Raw genomic sequence first — 26133 nt, forward strand, 5'->3', positions numbered from 1 at the left:
TAACACTGCCAGGGGGCATTCTGCTTTCGTCATCCTAAAGACACAACTTCAAAGATTACATGAAATAACAATGAACCAAATGTAAAAATAGACACAGTAGGCCTCCACACGCCTGCTATGTGAAGAAAAAACTCAACTCTGCAGCTGTTACCTACAAAGCAAAGGAGTCATTAGATTTAGATTAGATTTGGCTGTTAAATAGAAAAAGTAAGTTTCATACCTCTTTCCGAAGCTCAGCTTTTTTTCTTTAAATGTGTAGGCTGTGCTTGTTGACTTATTTGGTAGACTTTATTGTCCGCCTCAGTAGATTTGTGTTTGCGTTAAGCCACATAAAACAGTACACCATTAAAAACATACAACATGTACAACATATAATAGTACAAATGAGCAGGTAGCAGCAGATATTAGATATCATTGATAAACTTCTCGACATTAAGAGGAGGACTGATTTTCTCATTACTTTGACTTCCACATAATATCATCCTGCCCCAGTCCTGTTAATTCTGTATCTGTCTCCTGCCAGTTTTCCATTCGCCCACCGGATGTCCCCAGGCTTTCCCTCCCGTCACCTGACTCCCCACAGCCACCTGCGCACCTGTTCACCATTCCCAGTCACCAGACCTGCCTCATCCACCAACACACCTGTTGCCATTTGCCTCCTCAGCTCCTCTACATATAAACCAGCCCAGATATCCCACTCAATTTGAGACCTATTAATGGGTCCAGGAAAATGACAGGCGATGCCAAATTTGTTTTAAGTGGAAACATTTTGTTTTTGTAGTTTTCACTTTCACACTTACGTTTAATTTATTTTTAGTTTCATTTTCATCATGGAAAAAAGGTTGTCAATAAACAATTTTCATTCCCCGCGCTCACACACCTTACATGGTTACCAAATTACCTTTCCTTATTAATACACAGTAGGTAACTTATATTGATCGCTGTAGTGGTTTTGATGGACACAATCCACAATGGTTTGCACAGCAGAAATAGAAGAGCTGGAGCTATACATTACTCCATAGTACTCTCACTTTAATTTTTGTTTTTGTTTTCCATGATTTGTTTTTTTTGGTCATAACCCTTTATTTCAAAACCAGCTCATCCTGTGGGGTTGAAACAAGTCCACAGAAGCCACTGACACTGGCCGAGGAGGAGAAATTTAGCATGGCTAACATCAAACCGCTAGAGAAAAGAAAGAGGATGTATGCTGCAATCTTGCAGACATGCAAAGGAAGCCTGGAGAGCGCTTCCCCTGAGAGGAAGAGGAGGAAAATCTGTAGGGGAAGATCTCTCCTGAAAAGGCCCTTTGGCAACATTTGTGGTAAAATCCCATCTCCAGCAAGGAAGAGGATGAGGATGGCCACAAATGAAGAAGAGCAAGACACAGAGCTACCAAGCCACTATAAAGAGGCTCCTTCGCCTGTGATCTTGCAGGTAAACAAAAGAGATCCAGGTAGCACCTCCCCAGAGAGGCGGAGGACGACAAACTGTAGAGGAAGATCTCTGGTGAAAAGGCCCTACAGTGACATTTGTGGTGAGACCCCCTCTCCAGAAAGGAAGAGGATGAGGATGACCACAAATGTCGAAGAGAAAGAGCTACCAACTACCACGAAAGAGGATCCATCCCCTGTGAACCAAGTCCAGCTGCTTGGGACGAAAGAGGAGGCCTCAACGTCGCAGAGTGACACCAGAAACTCTGATGGCACGTCAGGGAAGAAGACGAGGAACGAGGACAGCAAAGATGAGACTAAAGTGACAACGATCTGGATCATCAGGTCTAGAAATTGTGGGAAGAAAGCAGCGAGTCAGCAGTTTGGGGAGAATTTCAGACTTCATGCCAAAGTTGAGTGGTTTGGTAAAGAAGCCATGCGCTGGAGTGGTGTCCTTCCCCGTTTTCACAGAGAGCTGTCCACACAGAGTCCCCCTGACATTTTGGTTGTCCACGCTGGTGGACTAACGCCTGCCAAGGAACTTGCATGTCAAATGCAGAGGGAATTGATGCAGCTCCATGCAGAGTTTCCCTCAATGATAATTGCATATTCCTGCATCAATGAGGAGCAAGTGTGGAGAAATGGACGTCCGGGGAGGATCAATAAAGAAAGGAAGACTGTCAACACACTGAGGAGGAAGGCTGTTGGCAACTTCAGCGGTGGGGTCATTGAACATCCCCTCCTGAGGTTTTACAACGACAGTCTGTTTCTGCCAGATGGAGTGCACTTCAGCAAGGAAGGAAACAGAACCTTTGTTTCCAGGCTTTGTTACTGGTAAGTACAGTTACAAATTACACTAACAACTGGTATCTGTATCTCACTCAACACGAGGGCAGTGTGCAGTTTTTCCAGAGCCAATGCTGTTAGAGTTCCATCACGTTGGCGCATGTGAAAGGTGTTGCTTCATGTTTATCTGTTTCATTACATCCAAAGGGAAACAAACCTCACTGTGGTGAAGGCTTATCTCAGTTTTTGATATCATAATGTGGCCTGAGTGCTTCAAAGAGAAACTAAACCCCAAATGCCACTGCATCCCATAATACAAATAATGTAAATATGAATGTAACACCCAATAACAAAAAATAAAAAGAACTTCCAGTGTCACAATGAAATACACTTAACAAAATAAAAGCTCCACAAATAAAAGATCACATAGAAATGGACATATTCAACGAAAATATTACAAAGTGTAAACAGAAATGGATTTTGCCAGAATGTATGAATGTAATTGTGGCCCTGACATACTAAATGACAAAACATTACTACTGTGAAAAGGCAGTGGGCAGTGATGACAGAAGCAGTTAATCTGAGGAGTTTCAAACTAACCTGAAAACTGTGTTACAGACAGACAGGTTTTTAGAAATGCTTTGATTCAATAAACTTAAAAGAATGCAGCCACTGAACTCTGCTTTGGATAATCTTTAGGAAACACATTATGTCCCATTAAAATGTTCAGCCTTTTGAGCCCTTTTGTCTATTTTAACTATGTTGATGCCCACAGCTAGTTTCCTCATCGTGGTCCACTGGATGAAGAAGAGCTGCACTGAAGTAGCTACCAGGCAAACCTGCTTTATTAGTAAATCTGAAGTTTGACCTCTTTAGACCTAATGTTATGCAACAGAACACTTACTTTAAATGTGTTCAGGTCACATTGGTCCAGACCAGCACAATGCCTGTCAGTTAGAGCAGGGGAAAGAGACTGTCTCTAACATATTTGAGCTTAAAACTGTCGGGTCTTTGCAATACAATAGTTTTAATAAAGAAATGAAATTGCACAATATTTCATTGTGTCATGATTAATACAGTTTTCTAATCAGTGCGTGGTGCTGATGTATGAAGCTGGTTGCTCTGGAGAGCTCATATATCCAGGAATCTCATTCTAAAAAGCATCATTTCACTCACAAATTTCTGGAAAACCGAGCAAGTAATCGTGGAAATAAGGACCTCCATTGACTTCAGTTCAGCTGTCACTGTTTCCTCGTGGGAAATGTGAGAATATAAGGAGTTATGGGTCATTTAAAGAACTTTTTTCAAGCCTCAAAGCCTGGCATCCAAAATCGATCCCTCTCTCCGGCTGGGAGCACTGTGAGAATCACAGAGGGACAAGTTGGAGTGCACAGAAGTGGTCCACCACCTCACTGCATGAATCCTCAACCGCCTCACCAACCGATCACAGTATGTGAGGATCCAGAACTGTGGCAGGGTTGTCTGCAGTAAGGGATCCCCACAGGGAACAGTTCTGGCTCCGTTCCACTTCACCCTCTACACTGCAGACTTCTCCTACAATTGTACAAACTTCCATCTGCGAAAGTTCTCTGACAACTCTGCCATTGTCTCCACCTTCAGTGAATTGCTTATTTTAAGGATTTAATAGTTTCCACTTTGAGCCTGGCATTTTTCTGAATTTTTTTTTTTTTTTTACTTCAGTGCTGTCAAGTTTAATGTCATATTACAGCAGTGAATAAATGAATAAATAAGTAGATAAATTAAAACTGACACACAGTCAGAAGCTTACATACAGAGAAGGAAGGTCTAATGAAAGGAAAGAAAAGGAAAGGTTGAGGAAAATTTAACCGTTCATTCAATGTTCAATCAATGGTAGTGTTTAGTGTGTTGAATTAAGCACAGTCCCATTTTAAACTGCATGGTTAGAGATGTGTGATGCATCTCACCTCCATGACCACAACTAGTGGAGGACAGAGCCCAGCAGGAGCCAGAGCAGGACCAATATTACATATAATTTAGGTAGTAGTTTATTATTACTATATTTATTATGTTTAAACGGTAAGGAGGTATCTTATTTCCTTTAGTACTGGAAACACTGGACCTTCCTTTATGAAAGGAGGGTCTGTCATTTTCTACCAGAGTAAGAGAGGCAGCAGTATCTGTGATTTATTTCTTCTGTTGTTGTTTGTTTGCTTGACAAGGATAAATAACACTTGAAGAAAACACAAAGACCTTGGAGGGACACCTGACAGTGTGCAGTACATTCCTGTGGGGCATCAGTGGCCTTTTGATTTCCACTATTGATCACCATTAATAATCAGGGGAAGATGATAAGGGACCATCCTGTATGTAATCCCTTGGCCCATGCAGTACACGGGACAAGACATCTGTCCACGGGAGATTCCGCTGTTTTCCCTCGTCAGTTTGCCTGTCAGTTTAACATCCTCTGGTCCAATGTCCAGTCACATCACATCCCCAAGCTGTTGAGATGTGGTTTTGCCTGTAAAGCCTCATGTTGGCCTCTGTCCCTCTGACTGGAGCAGCGGTAACATCTGTCTTCGGTTTTTCTGGTTCTGTGGGTCACAGACAGCTGATCCACTGATTGTTTGTTTGTCCTCCTTCAGGTCCTCATGTGCTGCAGCTGACTGTGCCTTGGTCCGTTGGCTACATTGTGTGTCCGTGGCGGCTGCTGTCGCTGAACCGCTGCAGAGAAGCACGCGTGTGTGTGTTCACAGTGGCTGGGTGTCTGCCGCGTTGCTGCTCCTGCCAGCTCTGTCTTTCGACATAAAGTTTGGAGGTTACTCAAATGTCACATTTCTTTTCAAAATTAACTAATTTCAGATTCCGATTACTGATTTTTGACAGAAAATGTCACTGAAATGCCACTGTCTCCACACGCACCTGAAATAAAAAAACAATCATTCTTATGTTGTAGTAGCATCTCTGCTCTTTTCCCTCAGAGCTTCATGATTCAATTCTTATAAGTATTTTCTATCTTAAGATGTGCCAGAGGCAGTCCTTGATTTCCCACCTCCAAGAAACACTGTGGGAAACCCTGTAGCTCTTGAATGTCCACCAGGTGGCACTCATTAGTTAATTACATAGACTGTATATAAAGATGGACGTGGCCTCCATGATGTCACACAGGTTTCTGAAGGGCGGTTTTGAAGCTCAGAGTGGGCCGAACTCCCAGCTAATCCAAAAATGAGCAAAGAGCAGGGTTGTGTGTGGACTTAGGTGCAAGTGTACACTGCAGTAAAGTTTCCTGTTTTCTTTCGTTTTTCTTCTTCCTTTCTTCACTTACCCTAAATCCTTTCCTCATCACTGACTGGCTCTTGATTTCATCCTTACCGCCCCTCATTTACCTGATTGAGTTCACCTGGTCACCACAGAGTTCACTCACATTCATCCATCCTCTTTTCATGGGGCGGTCTTTAGTTTTTATGCTCTGTCCATGTCAGTCTCTGAGAACATTTTTTTTTCTTTTCTCTAAGGAAGATGTATGAGACTTTGATTTATTGTCTTTAATCTTTAATCTCTAATCTCTATTTGCTTCGCATTTCAGATTCTGCATCCTGTGTGTTCTTCCCCCTTCATATTTAAATGCAATTCCTTGATATATGAGAATAAACCTTTCTGGGAGAATAGAAGTTTAATGGTTATATTTTCATGGTTATATCATCCTGAGCTGATGCCCATGATGATAGTTTGCCTTACACACTGAAACTTTTACTACTTAACAGTATACCATGCCATAAAATTGGCACTGCCTGTAATGCATTGTCTTCTGTCTTGAGTATCTTTGACTGTGGTTCTTGCAAGCAAGATGGTCCATTAAAAATGACATCAGTCATAGCAACCTCTTGACACCCACCTCTTTTAATATAATTCTTGCCTATTTGGCATAGCCAAGTGCCAAAGCTTATAACAGAAGAACTGTAAGGCATAACTGCATATATGAAACATAATTTATAAGGTGACATCTGGATCTTTTACCATTAGACCAAATCCTAATCTAAACTGCATCAGTTCAAACATGCCTGAAAAATAATTTTCATCCTCGCCTAGAAAAAAAGTTCTATTTGAATAACAGTGAGTTGGTCATACATTATGCAAGAACAATGAAATTCACTAAATCTCTTCTACATCCTGTCAACCACATTTCAGGCCTCTAGGTCTACCTTATGTGAGATATTCACTTTTTAGTTCTTGGTGTCACTGGTGTCCCCGAACCTCTACAAATGTGCCAAATTCTTTTACTCACTTCTAAAACACTGGAAAAGCATTTTGATTATAAAACCTCTTTCCATCATCCAAAACAATACTGGTCATTTTTCTCTCACAACTCACTTGATGAGTCACTTGGGTTATGGGGGGCATAGTGACTTAGCTGTTGTATGTGACAAAACCCTATGCATGTAAGCACTTGACACAAAAATAACAATGTTCAACTGAATTCAAAACAATGATTTTTATTCCAGACAAAAGGTGCAAAAACAATAAGTGCACTTGTTTGAAATGTACATGAAATAAAAAGGTGCCAAAACACTTGCATTTGGTGCATTAAAATGGACAAATATATTATTAACTATATACAAAATGAAAACAGATCTGATATTGTCCGCAGTTCTTTTTCTGTCCTTCCTGATTGTGCCAGGCATTATAACGGTCTCTAGTTGCGACAAAGCACAAAGCCACATTGCAACTCTTGCAGCCAACTGGTCTTGTTGTGGCAAAGCACACACTTCCTTCCGCCTACAGTGCCAGCATGGCTCTTTTCCATGTACTGTCCCTCTGGGAAGTAGTGTGTGTGTGTGTGAAGCTGCTGGGGCAGGGGATGTGATGCGTCTTGGTGATGAAGGCTAGGATGTAGACACAGAGCCCTGGTCTGCCAGCTTTTCAGCCAGTGCCTGTCGGAACTCCTCCTACGTCGTTGAAGGACCCCTCTGGCACTGCTGATGCAGAGTATAGGCATTCACTACAGCGATATCCACAAAGTGCTAAAAGAAAGTCTGATACCACTTCCTCATTTTGTAGATAACGCTGTAGTAGCCTATTAGAGTATCCGACAGCTCCACACCACCCATATGCTGGTTGTAGTCCCTAATGGTATCTGGAATAGGGACATCAGCCTGCATCCACTGACCAGCCATCTTTGCCCTTCCAGCTATGTCTCCACTGAATGCCTTGTTCAGTGGAGACCTCCCCCCAGGTGTCCATCCACTACACGAAGAGATTGGCATCTCTGATCCACCTGATGGCCCCCCCTAGAGTACCCCTGGTGAAGTCTTTGGCCTGGGTTCTCAGGAAACCAGCTTGATTACTCTGGATGGTCTCACAGGCCCCAATCTGCCTTGCCAGCAGGTCCTGAAACAGCTGGGAACTGGTGTAAAATTTATCAGCATAGAGGTGATAACCAGTTGCCAGGCTGTCAAAGTCCATGAGGGCCATCATAGAGTCGTAGCTGAGGCCCTTCCCAGAACCAGCTGACTTCCCTGGTAGACAGAAAAGTTCCACGTGTAGCCAGAAATGTAATTGGCAAGTACAAAGAATGTGTAATCCCACTTTGTGTGCTTGTTTCGAATGTGCTGCTCCAGTCCATACCTTTGATGCCTCATCGATGGAGATGCTCCAGATGGGCTGGAAGTGGGCCCCGCACACGTTTATAATGCTCTGGCTTGCACAGCTGACTGTAATCAGGTCTCCACCTCTTGGCATCATTTTCAGCTGTGAGGCTGCTTATGTGAAGTACTCTGATGTCAAGGAACTTATTGCAGGAGATAGCAGATGCTGGGAACAGCAGGCCATACAAACGGTACCCTTTCCAATAATCCACAAGTACCATGCACTTCACAAGTTGCATGTAGATAACCATGCTTTAAAGGGACATAAAGTCCACAATGGTGATGTCCCTCCATGCGTCTCTTTTCCCCTGCTGTATGACATCCAAATGTGTTGGTGTTTGCCACCAAACACCCCAGCACCGCATCTGTGAAGAACAATTTAAGAGTTTTGCATTTTGTTAGTAAAAGTTAGTCTCAGCTGGTTCACACTAAACTGCACCTCTTTGATCATTAGCAAATCTGATCATGTTTCCGTTTTTCCTTTTGTAATAAATTTGCAAAAAAATGTATAAAACTCTCTTTTTGCTTTGTTATTATGAACTATTGTGTTTAGATTGATGAGGGAAAGCTTCAGACTGCAACATAAAAAATGTGAAAACAGCGATGTTGTCTGACTACTTTCTGAATGCACTATACATCTTTTGCAAATTTTTTTCATATTTTTCATTTTGTTGCTTGTTAATCAATTTTTTATGGAATTTCCTTTTGTGATTGATTGATTGATTGATTGATTGATTGATTGATTTAAATCCAATTTCTTGTCACTCCCCTTTTCATCAATCAATTGACAGTTTCTAATTTGACAAAACTAATTTTGATTCAAGGTCCACTTACTTGCTTTTGCTCGAGGTTTCAAGCAATCAACTAGCAAAGACTAAACATAATTTAGGACTCAGAGTGGTCAGATTTCCATGGTGAAAAAAAATGAACTCTCAAATTCAGTTTTATAATGTGTTTGATTTATTTTTGATGTCTTCTGTTACATGCTGTTAATCCCAAGCTCTGTGTTTGCCCTACCTGCCCAGCAGATGTCCTTCCTGATGCCCTTGTCTCTAAATATGTTTGTTGTTCAAAACAGTACTCACAGACATGCAGACAAACATGTCAGTGGAATGTAGTGAGACAGAGCAATGGACAACAATCTTAGTGTTGGCCAATGTACAGTAATGATAGAAAACTGTAAAGCCTCTCAGCACTAACACAAGCATTATATGAATTGAATTCAGTGCATTAATATACTTATGAACCCCTGTGTGTTATGTCAAACAAGGTCTTAGGACAGGGGACCTGCAGGTATTGGTTATTTTGGAAACAGCTGGAGCCACCACTTTCAAATGATTGGATGGCTAATTTTAGAGAACGCTCTTCACCTTCACTGAACTTCTTCAGATGTTTTTTTTTCCACTTCACTTTTTGTTGGTAGGTGACCTTAATGCCTGAACTGGAAAGCCTCTTGAATGCACCTTCTAGAGTCTTTGTGAAAACATACAACACCAGAACACTGAAGGAGGTGGACGCGATGAGCAGTTCCCCCTGTTTGTGTTTACAGTCAACAGGAGACGTCAGCGCATGTGATTTTACTGTGTGTACGGTACCAGGTTCCCCCATTTATGTACATCCAAGCAAATGCAGAAACACACTCATGCACATGTATATGCTCACAGTGAACCAAACAGTGTTGGTTAAACCTTTTAGATCTCATTTGAGATTGACCTGAGTTTTATACATCTCATTGGTTGTGGAACTGAAACCTATTTAAGAGAGCTAAAGTTGTGCGTGTCGTATACAGCCTTTTCTTGCCTCAAGTTAGCTTTGTGTTCTGTAAAGGGGAGTCCTGACACTTCACCAAAATGAGTTGTGAGGACTTGTGTGTAATATTGACATGAGGAGCATATTTTTACCATCAACAGCAGCCCTGATGGTGGTGTACATTCCTGGCAGCACAGCCGACTAGGCCTCTTGGAAAGGAATGTTGTCTTGCACACATTTGTGGATACACCTCCTGCTATTCGGATAAATAGTTAAGGGCCTGGACTTCCTTGTTGGCTCTGTATATCGCCTGTTGTTTTTGCAGGCTCACCCACAGGCTTGTCAGACGAGACACAACAAGAAAGCGGAGATACAATAAAGGGTGGACGTGAAGTAAGATGAAAGGACGGTTTTGACAAGAGTGATAAGAGAGGAGAAATAACAAAAGAACATACCAACCTCATCACCTCCCGTCATGTCTTTCTCGGAGCCGGAGGAGCTGCTTGCTCACGAGCTGAGTTGCCCCATCTGCCTTCAGCTCTACTCTGATCCGCTGGTTCTCCCCTGTGGGCACAACTACTGTCGAGTCTGTATCTCCAAGACCGCCGACAAGAGTGGCAACACGCCTCCACGTTGCCCCGAGTGTCGTGAGGAATATCAGGGTGTGGACTCCCTGCAGAGAAACTTCAAACTTTGCAGCATCATCGAGGGTTACCGAGCCGCCACGCTGCAGAGACAGCCTGACACTAAGCCTGAGAGGATGGAGGTTTTCTGCGACCAATGTATAGACGAACAGTCGCTTGCTGTGAAGACCTGCCTGAAGTGTGAGGTGTCACTGTGCTCCAGGCACCTTCAGAAACATAATGAGAGGGAGTCCTTCAAGACGCATCCTATGGTCGAGCCTCTGAATGATATTGGAGTGAAGGGCTGCACTCTCCACCAGCGTCTATTTGAGTACTTTTGTTCCAATGACATGACCTTGCTGTGCCCCACATGCTTGACAGAAGGCCATCACCAGAACCATGATGTTCTCACCTTCAGCGTAGCCGAAGAAGAGATGAGGCGGGCACTGGAGAGCCGCAACAAGGTAGTTTTTATTGGTTTCGTTGACATTGACCTGAGCAGTGATATTGTAGCCATTACAGCATCACAATTCAATTCAATTCAGTTAAATTTTATTTGTATAGCGCCAAATCATAATATACATTATATCAAGTCACTTTGCAAGGTAAGGCCAAGATCTTACTTTGTTAGAGAGAAAAACCCAACAAGGTTTTGAAAAAATATACAATATGTGGAACTGGTACCAAAGTGAAAGACATGGTAAGATCTTATTTAACGGATCTGAATAAATTCCAAGTAATTTCACAGAAGTTTCCTGGTATTAATTGTAATGAAAGCAAGCAATTAAATGAAACAGTCATGACAGGTCAATATGAATTTTGTACAGGCAAGTGCACAATTTGACATACCTGAAGAACACACTCATGAATGAATAATAAATGACTGTTTACATCCTTTGATTAGCTTGATTAACTTATTATTATTCAGAACTTTCAGACCTGCAAAATAAATCATTCCTAAACAGAACACTTCACACAGTGAAAGATGATGACGCTATGCTTTGTGATTGTGGGAAACATGGAAATCTGAAACATTTGAGACTTGAAAAAGATGACTGACAGCTATATGGCTCACTGCCATTGTTCTGCAATACAAAAACCTGTCTGACTGACAAGAGCATGGGTAGTGACGCCAACCGGGATTGCGTGAGTTGTCAATTCTGGGCCAGTGATTTAGATACTCCAGTAACATCTTCATTGAGTTGAATTGCTAAGCCAAGGTCACATGGTATGTTATCATATTTTACCTGATATGCTCTTTGGTTTTCCCCATCCCTGTTACAAGAAATTCACAAGCAGTCATTCCAGATTTTCCTCCTGTAGATGTATTAAATGTATGTTTGCAGGTGGTTTCCTGCAAGCTGCAGATGGCAGACAGTCTCCTAAAGAAGACAGCAGAGGAGCAGGGAGCTTCTGAAGCTGTAGGAGACAAACTGATCAACAAGGCTGTCACTCTCATGGACAGTATGGCTGCACTAGTGGACAGGTAATAGACTGCACACATACTAGTACTGATAATTCATGTGGCGTCCCTAAGCACTTACTCTGATGTATTCAAAGATGCTTTTCAAAGGCAGTGAAAACACATTTTCTCAATCGGTGTCATACCTTGAGCAATGAAAACACAATTTTGCTTATTTAACTGTTGCTGTTTTCTCTGTATTTCTCTCACTGCTTTGAAGTCAAACTCTGATAACAGCTTTGGGGTTGTTTGCTGATGTTTAATTAAATCTGATCAAATCATATCCAAACAGTCCTGGTGAAGCACATTAGCAAATGTAAGGCTGTTCATCTTTTAATAATGTATAAGGATATATATATTTTTTTAAACTTTGACTTATTTAGAGTTGAATTTTCATGTTTTTATATCATGTTTAAAGGGTCTAAATGAATAACTGGAACTTTATTCCCATTATCTTGTTGACTGTGGAATCTGTGGACAATAGCACTATCTCTAACTGATAGAAAATAGCCATCCACCAGGGGTGAAACATCTTCTGTCATGTTGTATGCAATATTAAATCTCAAAATTATAGCTATCATGAGGTAAAATATATATAATAAATGAGAAACAATTTCTAGATAAAATAATATAATGGAAATGTGTTTTTCTTTGACCCGGTGACATAAAAAATACCTTGTCCTAATGCAATCTATTCATTTAAATAGTAAGTAAGAGGTAGTAAGATGTAGTACTATTTTAGCTTGTTGACTGATACACTGACTGCACAATTTACGGTACACTCAGCAGGCCAACTGGAAGAACAGGATCGGCCAGAATGTTCAAGGCCAACTGTCAGATTTTAGATTTCTAAAATGCACAGAGCAGTGCTTCGAGCTAACATCAACATGCTAACATGCTAAAATGGGTGTAATGTTTACCATGTTCACTGTCTTAGTTTAGTTTGGAACATTTGCTAATTAGCACAAAACACAATGCACTTCTAAAGGTGGTGGTAATATTATTAGCTGTGCAGATATATTTTTGTCATGAACTAAAGTACTGGACAAATTAAGAGTTTGACCTGATGATGGTGCTAAATGAGAAGTGCAGGAACCAGTAAAGTTATTAGAGTTTATCCTGAGGGGGAGCTGAATGCATGCACCTTATTGGCGATATATGGCGATCCATCCAATACTCATTGAGATATCTCACTGAAACCGCAAATGCCAAACTCATGGTGGCCCTAGACAAAGACAGAAAAATAACATGATAGAAAATGAAGAAACATGTGAAATCTGCTAAGCTACAGAAATTAAGCATTATAGAATATATGCAATCACCCAGTTATCCAATCAATATATAAATATATGAAAAAAAATCACATATTGAAGGTAAACAGCTCTAATGCAGCTGAACCTATATGTATCAACACACATGCATCTATCTCTGGTAAGTAATATAGAAGTAATGCTAGTAATAATAGGAGGGAAGGGAATAACATTGGTAGGTGGAACAGCATTATGATAGAGTTTCTAGTTCATCTTCCTACCGATGTCCTACTATTGTGCTGTGTTCAGGTACAAGGAGCGTCTGAGTGTGCTTTTGGAGGAGGAGAGAGGCCAGCGCAGAAAAAGCTGGCAGCTTGGACTGAGTGCACTGGAAGAGCAACAGCAGCTGCTACTGGAGGCCCAGCAAAGTGCCACAGAGGCGCTCAATGAGACTGACACATGCACCTTCATACACAGGTACAACTGAACCAAACACCCTCAACTGTCTCTCAAAAATCAAATCAGAAAGATAATATCTAATCATAGTGGTAGAAATTCAGTATTTTCACTGGTGAATTGACAGTGTACATATTTGTCTTTTAATAGTATTCTGTTGCAAATGGATAGATGAGGACAAAAATAAAGACATCAGAATGAAAAATGTATTTAATGGCATTCATATCAGCAGTTTTACAAATTGTGTATACATATACTGTAGTGGTAATAAAAAATGCAGAATGCACATGTACACTATTAGCTCTTAGCACCTGCGAAATAACAAGGCTACATCAGAACCTTGTGTATAGCTGGATTTTAGTATAAACACATTTGGTATGTGATATTTACTGCATCACATGTTAATACAAACTGAGCACTTCCTGTAATCATTTCAAATTAAAAGCCCTCTAGTGTTTCAGAGGGCAGAAACCCTTTTATTGCTGTGCTGCAGTGAGCGCATTGTCCTATTTTTGATTACTAGCATTTCTGTTGTTTACATACTACTTTGATCTGCTAGTTTCCTTAGCAGTTACCAATGACTTCTCTCTCTCCCTCCCATTCTCCTGTGTTTGTTTAGTTATTCCTCTGCCCCCTTTAGTAATAATGATACATGTAATGACAGTAGTTTATTTGATGTAATGGAGGCGAGGCTCAGTGTTTTGGAAGCGCTCCTCTGCTTCCCTGCAGCTTCGAAGCAGCTGGGAGACCCAACAATACCCAGTCTTGTTTGAAAAAAAGTCTAAATCTAGGGACAATGCGCTAGGTTTGCAACACTGCAGACTGTAAACAACCCCAAGTAGAACCTGTTTGTGCCAGAAAATCCATCTCGGGGATGAGGCATTTGCCTGACCAATGGTCACTCATCCAGTCAGTCAGACATTCCAGATTATGAGGCTGGCCCTGCTGTTACAGTTACAGGATGAGTTGCTAAGTCCACACACATCCATCGATTCATGCAACCTATATAAATAAAGACATATGATGCTAACTGTAAGCAGCATTGTAACCCAATGAAAATCAATTTGGAAACGGAAATACCCTCTCTTCTCTAGGTTCATGCTGATTGAACATAAGCTGAGAGAAGCTGCCGAAGGCACCGCTCCTTCCACGATCCCCTCAAAGGCACCGCTCAACACCAGGCGTCTCCAGACAGGAATCAAAATCCAAGACTTCCGCTCAGAAATGACTCGCTTTGTGGATTCTCTTCACCTCCTCCTCAATCCCCTGGATCTCACCTTCAACGTCTGCACCGCCCACCCCAGCTTGATAGTGTCCAATGATCTGCGCACAGTCAAGTACTGCTCCACAAAGCAGCCATATGCGGAGCACCCAGAGCGTTTTACAAGTGCACCCCAGGTTCTGTGTACTCAGGGTTTTTCAGGTGGCGAGCATGTATGGGTGGTAGAGGTGGGGGCCAACAGCATGTGGTCAGTGGGCGTGTGCTACAAGACCATCCCTCGCCGTGGTGACCACAGTCGCCTAGGGCACAACTCTGTGTCCTGGCGACTGCAGTGGAAAAACGGCAAGCTTACAGTGTGCCAGTCCTCCTGTAATGTGGCTCTGGGGGAAATGACCCATCATCCCCTGAGGATTGAGGTAGCACTAGACTATGAGGCGGGGACGTTAACGTTCCACAGCATCAAACGGCGCAGGGAGCACCTCCATACCTTCAGGGCTGTATTTAGGGAGCCGGTTTATCCCGCGTTCAGTATCCATTCAAACACAGCAGAGTCCTGGATCACACTGCACAGTGAGCTGTGAACACAACTGTTATTGTTTAATACTTCCCAAGGATATAATTTATTTGTGTGTTCCTCCAAGTAAACTGGCCTTCAACTAAGATTGGTCCTTGTACTTTTGCCTTTTGTGCTTTCTTTCAAAAGTCTGCATGGAACAGGCTGATTTAAAATTATGCCAAAATGGTGCATTTTTGTCTAATTGCAGTGGAAATGTGACTTCCTCTCTAAGAAAAAAGCTTGGAAATGTAATTTTCTGCAGCAGTCCAGCCCCAGAATTCAGAACTTTGGTTGCCACAAATAAATTCTTAACCATGTCATGCGCTATCTTATAAAACTATGCTATTTTACAAAGATGTTTATTTACTATCTAGCAAGGCTGCATTATGGAAATAGATTAATCACTTGATATATTTTTTTATTTGTGATCAGGGTGATTTTTGTGGAGTATATAGCTCAAATACAGGTGTTCCATAAATTAATGAGCTTTTTGTGATTTTCTTTGGTCATTTGTCCATCTGAGATGCTACTGGGCATATTTCCATTTTGTCTGTTTGTTGAAAGTTGACTAAATGTCACTTAAATATTGTATGTTTTGCCTTTTATTTTCTTTATATACAGTAAACACTTATGTACATGAACTTCACAGTGAATAAAGGCTTAATATATGAGACATGCTTGTGTTTACACTTCAAATAAACTCTGATGATAATATTTGTGTCTCAAAATGTGTGTGTATCCATAATTGTGTGCATGTATAACAATATAGTGTATGTGGTGTGTGACTGGCTCTTTAAAGTTCATTCATTCGGGCGATTTAGTGTGTGACACTGGGGTCGCCAGGTTTGGCTGTAAATAGGTAACTAACAGTGATTAAGCCGTTTATATTTTACCTAAATGCAAGTGTAAAACACCTGCAGATCATTTATTTCATGAAAATTCTTATTGAAGTTATTTGATCCATCTTACTAATACACGAAATGAAACTACGGTCTGGGTTTTACGTCTCTATATGAAAAGAGGGGGATGGTTTCAGATGAATCTGGCAACCCATATCCCATCTGTCACAAATTCTGTCATTGGGCAGGACACTAACATTATTCAATGTTAGTGGGATTATTGAACATAAGGGAATTAGCAAAGCCGTCACTGAACACCAGAAGGCATGGGCTCAGGAGAGAGTACGACCAGAAAAGTGTCGTTCGGTGTCGACGATGAGGACAGAGTCAGGATTCTTCGTGGAGTCAAGGTAATGCTCGTGTAGCTAGCATTTGATAAGCCATGCTAACGTCACTTTAATGTCACGCCTAGCGCTAACTAGCTGTTAGCTGCACAGCAAATGAAGTTACGCGTGTGCTCTGAGTTGAATTGAGGCCAAGTCTACAACCTGTAAAGTGACTGCCGAAGTGAGGAGGATGTAAAGGGATGCAGGGGCTGGGGCAGGTTGATTTACAACCCAAAACATGCCTCTTTTTCCATCCGCCAAACTTCAGTCGTAATAAGCTTCAGGTAGAGGTTTTGCCTGTCTTTTCGGCAAAGGAATATATCTGGCAGATGACCGACGTTTATTAGAGACCTTCAAAGTCTTCTGGTAAATTCGGCATAATCATTATCCACTTATCAGCACTGAACTCATTAGAAATCCCACATTTTTCAGAAATCACTAGCTATTGTCCAGCGTTTGCTAACAACGTTAGAGATAAGGCGTTCAACCAGCAGTTAAGAAAACCAAGCAATAAAGTTCGGTAATTGCAGGAGAGATTCCCAGTGATGTCTTAACGGCCTCGGTTGTTGTTGTAGCAGTAAGGCTATATGACCATAACTAAGGTGGCTTTAAATTGGCAGATTTCGAATGAAGTTTGGCTTCCTGCTCTCTGTCTCTTGACGCTGCTGCCTTCCAGTGCTGTTGTATATGTCGGAATTTTGCAAGTCATGATCAACTAATTAAATGGTACCGTATAAGTAACCAAAATATTAAACTAAAATCTATGGTGAAATATTTTAAATGTAGTTAATCGTGAGGATGATTTTTACAAACATTGCTTGTACCAGCCGTGTGCAGACTACAGACTGCACAGTTAATCATATTATAATTGATATTTTGATAACTCTAGGGCTACTATTAATCATTATTTTCATTATCAATTAATCAACCGATTCTTTTATTGATTAATTAGTTAATTGCTGTGTATATAACATGACAGAAAATAGTGATTTCTTTTTTTTTTTTCACAGACCAGCTTGGAGGTCTTTAAATGTCTTGTTTTGTCTGACCAAAAGTCCAGCATACAAGTATATTCAGTTTAGTACCATGTGTGGCAAAGAAAAGCGTCAAATCCTCGTGTTTAGGAAGCAAGAGACAACAACCAATATTTGACATTTCTGCTCAAAAATTGATTAAACAACCATTTGATCATTAAAATGGTTGCTGATTGGCCATCTGTAAGCTATCTCATCAGCTAGTTGTTGCAGCTCAACATATCTCTGTGTATTTGCAATAACATGAAAATAATTGTCATGCATTTGCATTAGCAGAAAGATTTGTTGCATAAATGCAAATGTGCTCCCTATCCTATACTGCATTAACAAATGCCAGGACTTCTTGTCACCAGATGGAGACTTGAGCTCAGGTGGAGGGGAGTAGAGACTGTAAAAATGTGTGTAACGCAGGAACAACAAAAATGAGAAACAAAAGTTATCAGTTTTGAACAGTGCGTCAAAACAGCTGCTCCCACAGAATGCGTTAACACGGCCTTTGACTCAGACTGATAAGACCATGACTTGATACTTTGAAGCCTCACAGTTCTTGTATCATGATGGAGATTTATTTTAACTGACAAATAGCAACAACTTTACACTATTTTACACTATTACTATTCTTTCGCCTTAGTGTAGTGATGTAGAAGGGTGCTCAGTGCACATTGACCTTGACAGCCTATTTAGTTTGGTTACAGGTAAATCATTCTTCTGACCACGTCCATCATCATTGCTGGATGTGGTCAGATGAGTGCAACAAACAGGTAACTTTCAGCTAGAGGTCATTAAAGCAGCATTTACCTACTTGGTGTTATCTTTAATCTCTAATTATTCCATTTGCATGCACGCACACACAGCAGATGTATGAATGTCAGTAGTATGACTGCATCCATAGCACTCTCAAAGATGCGTCAGTACTTGTTGGATGTGATTACCAAATTTCCAGTAGGATTTGAAGGCACCTTCAGACCAAACTATACTCATGCAAGTGCAAGCTTGCCCAGTATAACAACTACTGGAATATAAAATATCAACTACATAAGTTAAGTGTTTACAGTTCGGGTACTTCCCTGCATCACAATGTTTGTAAAAATGTGAAAACAAAGAGCCTTTCAGATAATCGTAATTGCCGGTGCTGCCTGCACATTCAAATGTTGTGACTCATAGAAACAGTGAGTCAATGGCTGGTGCTGACTCCTGTGGTTTTTGATGCAGCTATGTTTAACCGTTTCCCTGGACAAGCACAGTACAGCTGAAGTGATCCAGTAGTTTTTTTGGCATATTGGTCTGGTTCATGTGCTTTTCTACAGGACAAAGTTACTTTGTTACTCTTCCAAAAGATTAAAAAGATAAAGGGGTGGTTTTAATTTGAATAAAGATGAAACCATATAATGTGCATGATTTGCTTTATAGTTGACTGAAACTTGTAGCAAGGTCTCTTATTGTTTCTACTGTAAAGAAAACAAAGCAAGAAACAAAAAAAACCTTAAAATTCTCAGTTCAGTGTTGATTCTGTGTCTGTGGTCTGACCCGTCTCTGTCTGTTAATTTGCTCTTTATCCCTTTCTTTAGTTGTCAGAAGATGTTCTTCAGAGGATGAGAGGGGTGGCCAACATTGCTCCAGAACGCACGTCTTCATCAACCTCAAACGCTCAGAAAGACGCAGGTATAAAAAAACCTTACGGCTGTTGTATCTGGCTGTGTTTCAATCAGCCTTCGTCACAGCTGTCAGAGATTATCAGCTGTCGTTTGTGTGTGTCCATCGGCTCTGTTTTGAGCATGGTTCTTTCCCCCGTTCCCCTATTATTGTTGTTTATACACGCAGGGTCTATAATCTAGCAGCTTGCATTTCTGGACCATGAAATACACTGAAATACATTTGTCAATAAATATTAATAAATGTGTTTAGTGTCAGTTGACTTGATAATAGAAAAAAAAACAAAACAAGCAAATCATTTACTTCTGAAACGGTTTAAATATGTACATAAACATGTTTCTGCAAACGACAGACCTTCAAAACATATATGTCTATTGGACATTAAAACCACAGCACAGGTGTGACAGAACTGGAACGCAGCACAGACGGAACCAGTGTGTGCTGTTTACTTCAACACTAGTCTTGAATTGTAGTATCGCACTGTTGTGTAATGTCTTTTGTCGTTAGTGTGGACACATTTCTAAGAGAAAGCCTGCATCACAAACTTGGCATGACGTTTGAAAGAAAAACAAGTTCTACTGTAGGCAGAGAACGTGAAACAAAAGCATGGTATCAAGATGCATTATGGGAAGTGTAGAATCCATTTTGACCATTTTATTTTGCTTTTAATGTCTCACCTGTAAGTCTCCAACCTTTATGGAAGTGCACCACTGAATTGCGGGAGTACCAACAAATGTGAAACACTACCAAAAATTATCAGAAAATCAAAATTTTAATAAAATCCAATAATGAAGGTATTGGCTGGAATATAATATGACCATGTTTACAAGATGACCCCCCCCCCTCCCTCAACTTCTTGGAGATACAAACACTTTGTTGACCACTGCTGTAGAGAAACTTTCCCTTAGACGTTGTTAGTTTGAGGATAAGATTCCTTTAAAGCAGAGTGTAAATCTCGCACTCAGCTTGTCTGTCGGCCACATACTCTCAAGCTCTCCTGTCAGGATCATTTTCTCCGGTGGTTAATATTTTTCAGTCTCTTTGAGCTCCTCATTATGATGCACTGTGACAGCCGTGATTATTAGCATCTTAGCAGGGGGAAAACTGTATCAGGTTGAGTAATCAGAAATCAGTTTTTCGACAGTTTGACCCTTTGATATCCTCTGTGTCTTTGTCCAGGTGTCTCTCGCAGTGCCAGCTCAAGCTCTCGACCCCAGCAGAGCTCACAGCACCGCGCCCAGCCCAGCACACAGTCCAGCACTACCAAACCAGACTCCTACACTAAGGAAGAGCAGAGGAGGTGGGTTAAAGAACATTTTTATTTATAATACATATTCTTATTGGTTGGTAATCATTTAAGCGGATTTATGCCTGGTAAACATATGCACACCCTTGATGAGTAACTTAACTGCCTAGTGTCATTGTAAACCAGTGTCTTGCTAAAAAGGAGTTTAATGAAGCACTGATGTTAGAACTATATACTACATCTCTTTAAATACACAGTCAAGAAAACTAAAATCAAGGGTAAGATGCCTGAGATCCACTGTGTGACCATTTAAGAAAAATGAATTGGCTCATGCTCTTAACCGTTATATTCAGACACAGTGGAGCTTCCTCTGAAATTCACAGACGAGCAGGTGTGCTGGTGGGTTTTCAGCTGGGAATATCATCCATGACTGCTCTGAGTGAAAGTAATTACAAAACTAAAAGCAAATGAATGAAATGGAAAAACATATAAAATGATACCTTGGACATCACAATCAAAATATGGGGCTGTGGGGTTCTGTGCAGCCTGACCGCATGCATACACACAAGAGTTAAAAATTATTAAAAGGACCACTTTGTTAACTGTCATTTGATTTCAGAGATAACATAGAGATTTTACCACTTTCCTAGTAATTTATAGCTGAGGAACTAAACTTAGCAGTTAAAGTTTACAATAAAGAGTCAGATGTTTTGGGTTGGATGGCCGTCAGTATTGAAAAATAAGGGAGAGACCAAGTGACATTTGAAAGATCTAGGTCAGACTAGAGAACATGTGCAAGTTTTCTGGTATGTGTTAAAAATTATAATTGTCAGATAATTAAAAATGTTAAACTTCGCTGGGTGACACTTGCAGTGATCTTGATGATTCCTCTGTAAAACTTAACCCTGTAGAGAAAGAAATCATTTTATATACTGAGTGGATTTGACTGACCCGAAAACTGGTGTATGCTGCCCTCTTGTGGATATACATGCCAAAAGCAATTTCCAGTCATCAGAAGACTTAGTTTAGCAGACACTTATAACTACAAGCAATGAATGAGCACAGTATATTTTGTATATATGATATGTGTTTCAGGTACGAACAAAAGCAGAGGATTCTCAAGGAGGAGTGGGCCAAGTTGGCACAGAGAGAGAGGGAGGCAGCGTTGCAAGAGATGACTAACACCATGAGCCGGGAAAGACAACACACACGCCAGGAAGCTGAGAAAACCAAACAACTGGTACATACGCACGCACGCACACACACACACACTCAAACAGAGGCAGATTCATGGACTGAATATATATTATTCTTCTTTCTTAAGCTGAATGTTTCATTGTTTCTGTCTTGTTTCATGTTACTTCTAAAATGCTGATCAAGTGACTTTAGTTGTGAGTAAATGTGAGGTCAGACTCAGCTCTGTTTGTTGTCATAGCTGAGTTTTTTCATAGTTGTCATATGAGGTTTTTTTTTCCTTCCATATTTATATGATATGAATTTGATGAATATAGAGGCTTGCAAACAAAAACCAACCACTAATTAGCGATGGGAATTTCTGACTGAGTAGTTTTAGTAGTCATTCTGCTTTCTTTAATTAATTGAATTTATCTTCTTAGCCACTTCTGACATGACATCTCTTCAAAAGAACACGACAATGGACATTTTTCTATCTGAACTGGTTCAGGCACTAATCATAATCTATGTGTGTAAGTGTCAAATCAAAACACACCGGCTATACAGGACAGTGGCACATCATATAATTTGTCCCTCCCGACCCCTGTAGTCCCTTCTGTAGTGAAATTTATAATGTGTGCATCACATTGGTGGACCCACGCTGATGAGCACCTAGCCACGGTCAGTGCACAAATATACACCAAAGTTTGTGATGGTGGAGGACATGAGATGGGAACCATATGAGGCTGTAAGATATCTGCAGCTCCTTTATGGAATCGGTTGCTTGATATGGAAGAAAGTAGGATGGCAAGAAACATATTTACATGGAGTAAAGAAATCAGTGGCTTTTGGTCAAGAGACAAGAGAGTTTGCACAGTGCCGTGCGGTTATGGGTCTGATGAGGAGTTTTTCTTTTAATAACAAAAAGCTCAGAGTTTGTTCAGAGAACTTGTGTTTGCTTATAGTAAAGAGTAAAAATACATAGCGATACATAGATGGATAGATACTAAACCAAAACTGCATACATTAAGGAGGAATATGGCACTTATGGTAATTATGGTCATTTTGATGATATGTCAGTGTGGACACAGTTATTTTTTAATTGTGCTGTTTGACTTGCGTAGAAAATTACATTTTGTTTTCTGTTGCCCTTTATACAGGGAACTGCACAATACTTTGTTTAGGAAGATTTTTTTATTTTGTAAATATGGATGATGGATAAAGCCAGAGTTGGCTATTTACATATGACATAGATTAGATTAGCAGGTTACTCTAAAAACAAAAAAACTATGAGGATAAAATGCAGGTATTTAGCTGCAGTTCATTTGAAATCTTTCCTTTTCAAATGTTATTCCAGCTAATGAAGAAGTTGCATATGATGGTAAACAACATGTTTGTCTTACCTTTAAAAATATAAGGAATAAGAAAAGCGTCGCTCACACTACCTCATGACCACCCGTACTCATGTTCTCTGTGTGGCATCACCTATTGGGACAGTGGTCATTGCAGACTATACACTGCCACTGTTCATTTGTATTTAATGTTTTTTTATGATTATGGTGAAGTTCAGATGGTGATGTGGAAGGCCTTTGTGTTCCGTTGTGTTTCCTTCACTGTTCAGTATCAGAGATGCTAATTTTGGATTATTTTCTGATCAATAGCTGATGCTTATTAACTGACAAGATTAAAATGTAATATTTAGAATAGACAAGTGTCTGTAAAGAAAACGCATATTGAACCCTCCGGCGCTGAGTGCACTGTGTATAACTGGCATAATGGCTTCTCCCCTGTCGGAAAAATAAGTAGCAAGCAGTAGCCTGACTTTCTAATGTATAAACAAATTGACAAAACAAAAATACACATTAAATCCTTCAACGACCCCTGGTGGATTACCCACTCAGATGGTACTTAATGTCCCAGGATATTTTAATTGTTTGACTGATTGTATTAATTATTATTGTCGATTTATAGTTAAGTATTTAAATGCACAGTGTGTAACTTCTGCCTCTAGGGGTCTCTCAATTAAAACTGGAGGTTCTGGAGGTTTTTAACAGGAGCTGAAATATCCACAGAGGTCTCCCCCTCTCAAACAGACATGGTAATTATAACTGGCAAAAACACTGAATAAAGCAGTGGCATTATAAAAATTTGTGTTCAGCAGGCACAGGATGTTTTGGAGGGGCTGGAAACTGAGCTACCCAACATTTGCCTTTTTGGCTCTTTTCTCTGATAACTTAAGATCCAGACATCCAATGACTAAAATCATCCTGAAATCCTTAAAATATATAGTTGAAAATGACCAAGGTGTTAAAAGCGTGTTAAAAATCTTAAATCTGGTTGAAAAAGTCCTTTTTGACCACTTCTGGTAGGGAACCACAACAATGATGCATGCGCATATGTCAGTGGTTCTCAAACTTTTTTACATCAAGGACTCCTAAACTAACACAAATTAGACCACGGACCCCCATCTGATAAGATTTTTGCTTTTAGATATTTTATTACAGAAAGTGTTTGAAATCCGTGACCAGAATACTCACACATTCTGTATTGTGTTACTTATGGACGGAACTACAGTGAAAATAATTGATTCCCTTTTTTGCTGGGGACCCCCAGGAACCCCTTCAAGCACCTTTGGTGTTCCTCGGACCCCCCTTTAAGAACCATGGGCATAAGGGACATGACTCCATTGACAGGCGACAAAATGAAACAGACCGTTACCTTGATTAAAATCACAAATTTCTCTAGCTTTGAAAATTACTCTAAATGATGGGATAATGTAAGTACTAAACTCAAAAATATATGACATAGGTCGTGCCATTTTTAGACATTTAAATGTTTACATATTATACCTTTAACTATGAACAACGCTATTCAATATATGACACTTTCTAAAGAAAAGTTCCCAATGGCAGAAGATCAGTAATCTAAGTTTATAGACAATGCTCTGATGACATTGGTCCTTTGGGTCTGTGTTTCCTCTGTCTTACTGAAAAGAGGCTATTATGGCAGTTTTTTTCTCTTGCCCTTGACCATCATTCACAGTCTACAGAAAACTTGTGTGCCATTTTTGTCACTAAGATCTGTCCTTCAGTTAATAGAGGTAGAAAGATACTTTATTGATCTCCTTGGGGAAATTCAAAAAAAATACTTGGTGGATACTGTGAAAAATCCTCTTCCCACGGCAACATCCACTAGTGACCAGTTGGCGGAGCTGTTGTGGTCTGTGTGTAATAACACAGTGCTTTTGAATTTTGCTCAGCAGTCATCCCAGAGCATTTTACTGAAGACTCTAGGTTTTACACGCAGTGAGTTCAGTGATAAAACTACGTAAAAGTGGACTAATTTGAGGAGATAAGTTTGTGTTGGGTCAAGTCATAATTCAGTCCAGTGCACTTTTCTCTGGTTAAATCACATGTTGGAGCATTTTGCACAGACACAAATTGGGTCTTTGGGATTGCATTTGTAATTTCCATAGTGATATTCCCTCTGCTTCCTCCTCCTTTCACCTATTATATCGCTGTTCTTTTTCTATCTTCTATTCTCTTCACCATTTTCACTCTCCCTCTTTTCCTAGCTCCCCTCTCTCTCTCCTCTCCCACCCCCACCCTCTATCTCCCTCTGTTTTCCTCTCTTCTCTATCCCAGCCATCACTCTCGCCTTCCTGCCCTGGAGACAGTATTATCAGTGCAGTGCAAGCGGTAAATTGCACCCTGAGAGTTTCCTGGAGCTGGAGATAGGACTGGTGCAGGGTCGGAGGTATAGTCATGGGAAGGGGAGAGCTTGTTTTACACACCAGTTTCACGTGAACCCCCCTCTCCCGTCTCCCCATGTTGAGACATGCTGTAGCACCTGTCTTATCTCCTCTACAACACACTCCCACTCGTAATAGAAAGCCGCTGGAGGTACATTGTGAGCAGAATGACCAGTGGTGCAGGACTGGACCTCTTTATGCCGAGGGCTACTTGTAATTATGGTTTCTTGTGCTTTGAATACATATATGCACATACACATGAGGTATGGGCAGATTTGCTCACAGTCTTAACTAAAATGAGATTTTTCTCAGTTGTGGAATCAAAGGGCATGATCACTCATCAGCTCTTTGTCCAGAGCGACCTCTGCAGAACCAGTCTCTAGTCAAGCAAGTTAAAGGGTTATCCCAGTCTATGCGATGCTGGGAAGCTCTTCAATTTATGTAATTTAAAGAAATATTAAGTAGAACCAGGTTCTTGAATTTTTTAGCCTTTGTTACTACTTTATTAAAACTTAAAAAAAAATGGGCTAGCTAGATGCTAAAACGCTTTGTAGAACTGAGGGGAACGGCAGAGCTGAATGGTAATTCTGTGTGGGTTCATCACTACAAGCAACTAATTCAACAATCATACATTGTAATATGAGCTAATGTTGATATAAAAATGTTCTTCAGTGCAGCTTTAAAAGGGCACTATGAATGAGCGCCTGATCAAAGACATGGAACTAGTCATGACAATGACTACAAATATATTCTTAATAGTTTATTATCACTTAAAAGAGCTATTTGCAAGTTTCGCTATTGCAGCATTAACAGCTTTGTACTTACCAGTATAAAAGAAACGTTGCAAGTTTATCATCAAATTTTATTCCTTTACTCGCCCGAGCTGTCTCCAG

The 26133-nt window shown here is 40.5% G+C and overlaps 3 protein-coding genes and 1 long non-coding RNA gene across 6 annotated transcripts in view; 3 read left to right on the plus strand and 1 right to left on the minus strand.

Moving 5' to 3' along the window:
* Nucleotides 1-19: 19 nt before the first annotated feature.
* LOC139620194 (uncharacterized) lies at nucleotides 20-5860 on the plus strand. 2 transcript variants are annotated; one of them, XM_071475505.1, is made up of 3 exons: nucleotides 20-2264; nucleotides 4841-5013; nucleotides 5782-5860. In XM_071475505.1, the coding sequence occupies exons 1-3, from the start codon at nucleotides 1165-1167 to the stop codon at nucleotides 5817-5819; spliced, it is 1311 nt and encodes a 436-aa protein (XP_071331606.1). In that variant the 5' UTR covers nucleotides 20-1164; the 3' UTR covers nucleotides 5820-5860. The 2 variants fall into 2 exon arrangements, with proteins under 2 accessions (XP_071331606.1, XP_071331607.1); XM_071475506.1 differs by lacking the exons at nucleotides 4841-5013; nucleotides 5782-5860 and adding an exon at nucleotides 2992-3220.
* LOC139620196 (uncharacterized) lies at nucleotides 5477-9680 on the minus strand. Its single transcript, XR_011690763.1, has 2 exons — nucleotides 7821-9680; nucleotides 5477-7711 (listed from the first exon to the last, which is right to left on the minus strand). It is a non-coding gene; the product is annotated as an uncharacterized lncRNA (long non-coding RNA).
* A 228-nt stretch (nucleotides 9681-9908) lies between these two features.
* LOC139620193 (E3 ubiquitin/ISG15 ligase TRIM25-like) lies at nucleotides 9909-15872 on the plus strand. Its single transcript, XM_071475504.1, has 4 exons — nucleotides 9909-10676; nucleotides 11559-11698; nucleotides 13234-13401; nucleotides 14475-15872. The coding sequence occupies exons 1-4, from the start codon at nucleotides 10065-10067 to the stop codon at nucleotides 15181-15183; spliced, it is 1629 nt and encodes a 542-aa protein (XP_071331605.1). The 5' UTR covers nucleotides 9909-10064; the 3' UTR covers nucleotides 15184-15872.
* Nucleotides 15873-16196: 324 nt separating this feature from the next.
* The window catches only part of LOC139620195 (MICOS complex subunit mic25a-like), an 88142-nt gene continuing 78205 nt past the window's right edge, over nucleotides 16197-26133 (plus strand). Inside the window, exons 1-4 of one of the 2 annotated variants that reach the window (XM_071475507.1) lie at nucleotides 16197-16407; nucleotides 18986-19079; nucleotides 20250-20370; nucleotides 21412-21556. In XM_071475507.1, the coding sequence (XP_071331608.1) occupies nucleotides 16324-16407; nucleotides 18986-19079; nucleotides 20250-20370; nucleotides 21412-21556 (444 nt within the window). In that variant the 5' untranslated portion in view covers nucleotides 16197-16323. The remainder of the gene's footprint in view (nucleotides 16408-18985; nucleotides 19080-20249; nucleotides 20371-21411; nucleotides 21557-26133) is intronic. The other variant, XM_071475508.1, reaches the window with a different exon arrangement.

This window comes from Trachinotus anak, unplaced genomic scaffold (genome assembly GCF_046630095.1).
Source record: "Trachinotus anak isolate AG129_WGS33_773 ecotype Australia unplaced genomic scaffold, CSIRO_AGI_Tana_v1 ptg000004l, whole genome shotgun sequence".
NCBI classification, from domain to species: Eukaryota; Metazoa; Chordata; class Actinopteri; order Carangiformes; family Carangidae; genus Trachinotus; species Trachinotus anak.

What these genes read in the sequence shown, in the direction of transcription:
- LOC139620194 (XM_071475505.1), top strand. Translation starts at nt 1,165, where the DNA reads ATGGCTAACATCAAACCGCTAGAGAAAAGAAAGAGGATGTATGCTGCA. An exon ending in GTTTCCAGGCTTTGTTACTG is followed by an intron (nt 2,265 to 4,840) that starts GTAAGTACAGTT and finishes GTCCTCCTTCAG; the next exon opens with GTCCTCATGTGCTGCAGCTG. An exon ending in TTTCGACATAAAGTTTGGAG is followed by an intron (nt 5,014 to 5,781) that starts GTTACTCAAATG and finishes TTCGCATTTCAG; the next exon opens with ATTCTGCATCCTGTGTGTTC.
- LOC139620193 (XM_071475504.1), top strand. Translation starts at nt 10,065, where the DNA reads ATGTCTTTCTCGGAGCCGGAGGAGCTGCTTGCTCACGAGCTGAGTTGC. An exon ending in CACTGGAGAGCCGCAACAAG is followed by an intron (nt 10,677 to 11,558) that starts GTAGTTTTTATT and finishes GTATGTTTGCAG; the next exon opens with GTGGTTTCCTGCAAGCTGCA. An exon ending in ACATGCACCTTCATACACAG is followed by an intron (nt 13,402 to 14,474) that starts GTACAACTGAAC and finishes TCTCTTCTCTAG; the next exon opens with GTTCATGCTGATTGAACATA.